The 6,940-nt window shown below is 49.3% G+C and overlaps 1 protein-coding gene across 1 annotated transcript; it reads left to right on the top strand.

Moving 5' to 3' along the window:
- The first annotated feature begins 449 nt into the window (after window positions 1-449).
- Window positions 450-5,457, top strand: KRT1 (keratin 1). Its single transcript, XM_047065668.1, has 9 exons — window positions 450-1,058; window positions 1,994-2,208; window positions 2,522-2,582; window positions 2,988-3,083; window positions 3,247-3,411; window positions 3,544-3,669; window positions 4,237-4,457; window positions 4,973-5,007; window positions 5,099-5,457. The coding sequence occupies exons 1-9, from the start codon at window positions 450-452 to the stop codon at window positions 5,455-5,457; spliced, it is 1,887 nt and encodes a 628-aa protein (XP_046921624.1).
- Window positions 5,458-6,940: the final 1,483 nt, after the last annotated feature.

Below are 6,940 nucleotides of genomic sequence, written 5' to 3'. Positions count from 1 at the left end.
CACTTGCCGGGCCTGAGGGGACAGTGTGCTTAGCAGCTTACATGGGCAAGGCAAGAATGGGAACATACATATCTTTGTGACAGGAGGTGATGAAATCCTCCCAAGAAACACCAGGAGGCAGATGCAGGGTCCTATTTTCCCAAAGTCACAAGCACTTGAAGAGAGATTTGGTCTGATAAAATGATTGCCACACAGGCGATCTTGCACTCGCAGCAATTTTGAGAGCCATCCTGGGAGCTAGGTGTGTATTGTTTATAGCATTGTTGAGGCTCGTAAAAATCTTGTATGGCTGCAGGCAAGCCAAACCCTTGCATGGCTCTGCGTCCCGCTGACTTGAGGACCAAGCCCAAATGTGCTCTCTGTATAAAAGGGACAGTCTCTGTGCTTGGGGTAGAGGAGTGTGGGCTCCTTTCCTCTCCTGACTTGGCTCCAACTCTCTCCTAGTCAACATGAGTCGACAGTTTAGCTCTAGGTCTGGGTTCCGGAGTGGAGGGGGCTTCAGCTCTGGCTCTGCCGGAGTGGTCAGCTTCCGGCGCAGGACGACTAGCAGCTCCGTCCGCCATGGTGGGGGAGGAGGCGGGAGATTTTCAGGGGGAAGATGTGGCGGTGGCGGTGGGGGTGCTGGTGGCGGTGGTTTTGGAAGTCGAAGCCTTGTTAACCTTGGTGGCAGTAAAAGCATCTCCATAAGCGTGGCTGGAGGAGGACGTAGTGGTTTTGGTGGTGGTGGCTTTGGGGGTGGTTTTGGCAGTGGAGGTGGTTTCGGTGGGGGTGGTTTTGGTGGCAGTGGTTTCGGTGGAGGTGGTTTTGGTGGCGGTGGTTTCGGTGGAGGTGGTTTCGGTGGAGGTGGTTTTGGTGGCAGTGGTTTTGGTGGAGGTGGTTTTGGTGGAGGGAGTTTTGGGCCTGTCTGCCCCCCCGGTGGCATCCAGGAAGTCACCATCAACCAGAGTCTTCTGCAGCCCCTCAATGTGGAGATTGACCCTGAGATTCAAAAAGTAAAGTCTCGAGAAAGGGAGCAAATCAAGACACTCAACAACCAATTTGCCTCCTTCATTGACAAGGTGAGTTTATCTGCTCAGTGCACTGGGAGAGTTGCTCTTGGTCCATTTGAGATTGGCCTTCTGCCTCAAGTGGCTGTTTGGGTATTTTGTGGACTTGTCTCCTAGGAGATATGTTATAAGTATTTTTGTGGATGGTTCAAATGACTACACTCTCTCTTGGACCAAGAGGTCGGTGGTCTACATAGATGTGAGTCAATGTGACATCACCTTGAAATGGTTTTTTATTCAGTCCTTGAGCTAAATTGAGACTTACATATGGTGGACAAAGACAATAGAAATGGGGCTAACTCAGCTTTCCAGGGTGCAAATGAGAATACCAGAAAGGTCTTCCTAACCTTAAAAAGGGAGTTGAGGGTGAACAGAGTGCACTGTGATGTTGTAGCAGAGAGGATGTAATAAGCCAGTCTCAAACATCTTTTGCTGTCAGAAGGGGAGCTTTGCCTTCTGAAAAATTTACAATGGTACCAGATCAGGGTAGAGGTTTTTTTTTTATACTTATATTCCAAGTATCCGCTCTGGCAAAACATGTAAACCATGTCTAATTACTGCTTAATCATCAATAATGTCAACTCAAAGTTTCCACAAGAGATTTCAAATTCAAGTTTGGGTTTCTCCACCATCCTTTGGAACATGTGTGTGCTCAGGGACTGCATACCAATGTTTATGGTAATCTACCTTAAAAAAATTGGAAGGTGGATCTTTTAAGTATAATGTATCTATTTCAAAGTGTAGTTGCAATAATTTTGCACGGGCTTTGCTGTTTGGTATTTGTTTGGTCACTCCCTCATGGCCAGGAAAACAGAAAGAACAAGTTTTCTTTTCTTTTTTCTTTTTTTTTCCAAATGAGGCACAGGTCTTACTGTGTGGTAGTCCATGGCACCCAGGGGCCAGGGGACTCCCTTTCTGCACCAGTGGGTCATGGGGTGTGTTCTTAGGTGAGGTTCCTGGAGCAACAGAACCAGGTGCTGCAAACAAAATGGGAGCTGCTGCAGCAGGTTGATACCTCCACGCGGACCCACAGCTTAGAGCCCTACTTTGAGTCCTACATCAGCAGTCTTAGAAATAGAGTGGACCAGCTGAAGAATGACCAGTCTCGGATGGATTCGGAATTGAAGAATATGCAAGACTTGGTGGAAGACTACCGAAACAAGTAAGGAACACTGGCCGGGAAATTCGTGACTTTCGTTCTAAGATATTTCCAGAAAGTGGCAAGCTACATACATGAACAGTACGTGCCAATATCTTTTCTTAGGTTAGAGGCCAATTAATTTGGCATTTCCAGAATTCATTTTCTCAGAAGCTGGAAATAGTTTAGCAGTTTTATTGCTCAGAAGAAAGGGATGGCCACACTGTCCTAGGCTACTAGTAAGAGGCCATGATGGGCGATGCCAATTTCAGTCCAGGAAGCTGAACTTAGGGTGTCACCTGCGCCAGACATCTGAATCCCTCTGATTTCCTTGCAGGTATGAGGATGAGATCAACAAGCGGACAAATGCAGAAAATGAATTTGTGACCATTAAGAAGGTGAGCAAAGCTGTAGGACCTCACATCTGAAATAAATAGTAGAAGAAGGTCTCCAATTACTAAGCAGAGGGAAGGCATGATGTGGACAGCCAGGTGATGGGCCTGATGAATAGCCTCTCGGCCACATTATCATGGACCTGGGCTTACCCAGGCACACTTTGCTTCTCCAGCTCTCTCACACTTCATGTAGGAGGGTGGGGGGGGGCAAGTTCTCAGCCACTCAGGCAAGCTCTCTTGTGATTGTGATTCTGAGGGGTGGTGCGGTCTAGGCATTGTGATCCGCCTGGGTAGAAAGGTGTGGGGGAGATTCCAAACACTGGTCCTACTTGGAGAAGCCCCTGACAGCCAGTGAGAGGGACTTGCCCTGGAAAGAACATGATTTCATGATGTCCATTGTTCCTCTAGGATGTGGATGCTGCTTATATGGCCAAGGTGGATCTTCAGGCCAAAGTTGACAACTTGCAGCAGGAGACTGATTTCTACAGAGCACTCTATGAAGCAGTAAGTCCTGCTTTCAACATTTACCCAGATGGAGAGCTTGGAGCCTGAGCCCATCACTAACCAGGAGAACAAAGACACACCTTCCATCTCCTGACTCCTCCCTCTGTCTAAACTGTTTTTTGTGTTAACACTGTAAGAGCCATTGAACTATTATGTCTTGCAGGAGTTGGCCCAGATGCAGACTCATATCAGCGAAACCAATGTCATCCTGTCCATGGACAACAACAGGAACCTGGACCTGGACAGCATCATCTCTGAGGTCAAGGCTCAGTATGAGGAGATTGCCCAGAAGAGCAAGGCCGAGGCCGAGGCGCTCTACCAGACCAAGGTGAATAAACTGAATGTCTAGCCAGTTGTCCTGAAATGTCTTGTCTTCCTGTCCTGTGTTTTCTCTTATGTGTGTGTGCGTGAACCACGGTATGCTCTGCCACATCTAATTGACTTGATCCACCATCTTCAGTATGAAGAGCTCCAGATCACTGCTGGCAAACATGGGGACAGCCTGAAAAGTACAAAGATGGAGATTTCTGAACTGAATCGGATGGTCCAGAGACTGCGATCTGAGATCGATAGTGTCAAGAAGCAGGTACATGCTCCTTCCTTCTACTTACTGTTCAGCTATATGGAATTGGCATGGGGTGAGGGTCTCTGGTAATCGGAGGACACGTTCCTCGTTTTGAATCTTGCAATCCACTCCAAGGTTATATTACTGTCCCTCGTTCCTCTGGTGATTATTCTGGTTTCCACAATGCAGCTACCATGCTGGGTTCTCTTTAGGGAAACTTGTGACAACGACCTAGTAGAGAAATGGATGTGATGGTCATGAGTGACCTAGCCCCTGATGCACAGACGTGGTGAGTGAGAGGAAAGGCAGTCAGGAGGTTTCAGTGTAGAGAATGTCAGGTCTGTGAGGGGTGGAGAAGCCTCAGCTCAGGGCCAAGAGAGGCTCCTGCATCCCCTTTAAGGGCTTTCAAGGAAGTCAACACAGTGACGTGCTGTCCGGAAGCAGTGATGGGTTATCCAGAGCTTGCTGTCATTCTCTTGGACCCAGAGTACCAGCCTCATGGAGATGGACAGTTGGATGTGAGATAAGAAGGCCAGGGTGGGATTAGGTGACAGCAGAGTGTGTAATGTGTGAGCTTCTCTTTCTCAGATCTCTGCGCTGCAGCAATCCATCAGCGATGCCGAGCAGCGTGGTGAGAACGCCCTCAAAGATGCCCAGAACAAGCTGGCCGAGCTGGAGGATGCCCTGCAACAGGCCAAGGAGGACATGGCCCGGCTGCTGCGTGACTACCAGGAGCTGCTGAATGTCAAGCTGGCCCTGGATATGGAGATCGCCACCTACAGAACCCTTCTGGAAGGAGAGGAAAGCAGGTGAGGACAGAACCCTGGGTGGCTTGGCCACTTCTTTTGGTGCTTCCTCCCTGGTAGGCTGATTGCTGTTGGACACGCAGCCATGTGACTGCGGCTGGTCCTGGGTATGGGGAAGGGGGAACGCTACAGGGTGCAGGAGGAAAGGCTTGGCTTTGCTTTGGGACCCAGGGTGCCCAACTTCTTTCGGAAGGTTGTGGTATCTCTATGAAGGGCTTCGAGATGGCACAGTTTATTCTCCATCTGGGCTGGCTCAGGTGTCATCTGGCCTAGAAGTCAATGGCACTGTTAACGTTAACCTGCGTTCACGGCAAGACTCTTGTCTACTTTATACGGACATGTCTCCGGGTTTGTGTTTATGCTGGGAAAATGGCAGAGGTTTGGGAGGCCAAGGGGACTGGATCAGGTTTCAGATCAGGTGGGTAGGAGGAGCCCCAAATGGGGAGAATCTTGAAGATGGCTGAGAGGGTTTGTGCGGCCAGAGGGTCCTGAGGGATGTTCTTTTCTTTCTCCTACAGGATGTCTGGAGAGTGTTCCCCGAATGTGAGCGTGTGTAAGTACAAGCTGCTTTCTTAGGGGCGCGCGCAGGTTTTGCCCGGTTGGAAAAGGAGTTGGGGTGGTGATAACCGCGTGTCCCTTTGCAGCGGTGAACACCAGCCACACCACCATCAGTGGAGGTGGTGGCCGAGGAGGCGGGGGTTTCGGCTCCGGCGGCGGAGGCGGCGGCTATGGCTCTGGAGGCGGCTATGGCTCCGGAGGTGGCAGTTACGGCTCTGGAGGTGGCGGCTACAGCTCTGGAGGTGGCGGCGGCTTCGGTTCCGGTAGCAGCAGTGGGGGCCACCGAGGCGGCTCTGGAGGGGGCGGCCGGGGTTCCGGCGGGAGCTCTGGAGGCAGTTTCAGTTCGTCTGGAGGCCGGGGATCCAGCTCTGGGGGTACTAAGACCTCTGGTGGCAGTTCCAGCGTGAAGTTTGTTTCCTCCAGCTATTCCAGAGTGATCAGATAAAGAGGCGTCCTCTGTCCTGTTAGCGCTCCCTCTCCATCACTACCAAACACGCTTGGCAAGACCAAGGTCAGTTGTCCCCGGCCTTACTGGAGAAAAGAGCTATCATGAGTTACACTGATTCACCCTAGTTCCCAGGCTCTTTCCTTTCTTCTCTGCTTCCCAAAGAAGTTTTTAGACCAGTGGCAATCTCAGTCCCCCTGGCTATGACCCTGCTGTGTGCTTTGCCTGAGAAACAGTTCAGCAATCACCACTGCGCACGTTACATTTCAAAGCACCTCCTTAAGTCGGCCAGAGGAGGGCTGGTTAGAACCACGGCTTCTTTGCTGTGCGTGGAGCACATGCTCTGGACACTTCCTTAGTATCCTATTTCTTGGAGCAAGCTCTGTGCTGCTTTGGTTTTGTATATAAGGTGTGAGCAAGTTGATTGTCTTTTGTGGAGAGGCCTTAAACTCCCCGCTTCCCTGTATTGCTGCAATAAACCGCATTTGAAATTCTCTCTGAGTCTCAGTCTCCTTTGTTCATGGCACTGTCTGTCCTGGCTGGGTGCTTTGTGGGAGGGAAAGAAGACCTTAGAGCCACATGGTCTATGGGGGAGTTGGGACACATGCAAATGATGGGCAAGATGCAGAGGCCTGTCAAGCACCATTTAACTTTAAGCATTTGACATTTAAACACAATGCGCTCTTTCCCAGAGTGTACATATGTCGTGGAGAAATGGAAGCTTTTGTTCATTTGAGAAGTCTTTCGTGGAAAGGGCAGGGAGCAAGCAGTTTGGGAAAGAGGAGTCTGGCATGGAGAAGAGAGGAAAGTATTGCGTGGAAAAGTAATTGTTCATGTGGAACAGTGATGAGGGTGATGTGGGTAACGCAGGGTCAGCAGCTACTACAGCCAGAATGCAGACTTTGGCTAGGTAGCTCAAGAACCAAGAGTGGTGATGGAGAGCCAGATATCCATTTTTCCTCTGTCAGGCCACTGAATCTAAGAGCTCTTTAATCTAAGTTCATTCGTGCACATATAGCTTGTACTCGTAAAGTTGTACAATGGGATAGAATAGTGATCAGAAGCATGGGCATTTGGACTCAGATATGCTTGGAGCTAGATCTTACCACCACCATTTACTAGCTCTGTGATAATGTGCAAGTTATAGGTCTCTCTGTACCTCAGTTTTATTATCTCTAAAAAGGGGATAACAACGCCTTCCTTGTGGGAATCATGTAAGGATTGAATGAGATAATGAATGAACATGGTTTAGCACATGGTAAGAACTTGGTGGATGCCATTTTTGATAATAATGCTGCTGCTGTTGATGACCTGGCTATTATAGCATTGCTTGTTGGTCTCTAGATAGCTCAGTAGATGCTTACTCTACAGACCAATGAACATCAGATTCCCAGGGGTTCTATGACCATGAAAAAGTCAGGCAACTTTCCTGAAGTTCAATTTTCTTAGCTTTCAATTAGGAAAAGTCTTCCTAGCTCCAGTC

The sequence above is a fragment of the Lynx rufus genome, unplaced genomic scaffold, assembly GCF_022079265.1.
Source record: "Lynx rufus isolate CCGP_SWC_20201006 ecotype Redwood Valley unplaced genomic scaffold, mLynRuf1.p SCAF_7, whole genome shotgun sequence".
Lineage (NCBI taxonomy): Eukaryota > Metazoa > Chordata > Mammalia > Carnivora > Felidae > Lynx > Lynx rufus.
The sequence above is the reverse complement of the archived record's forward strand: the minus strand, read 5'-3'. Positions and strand labels throughout refer to the sequence as shown.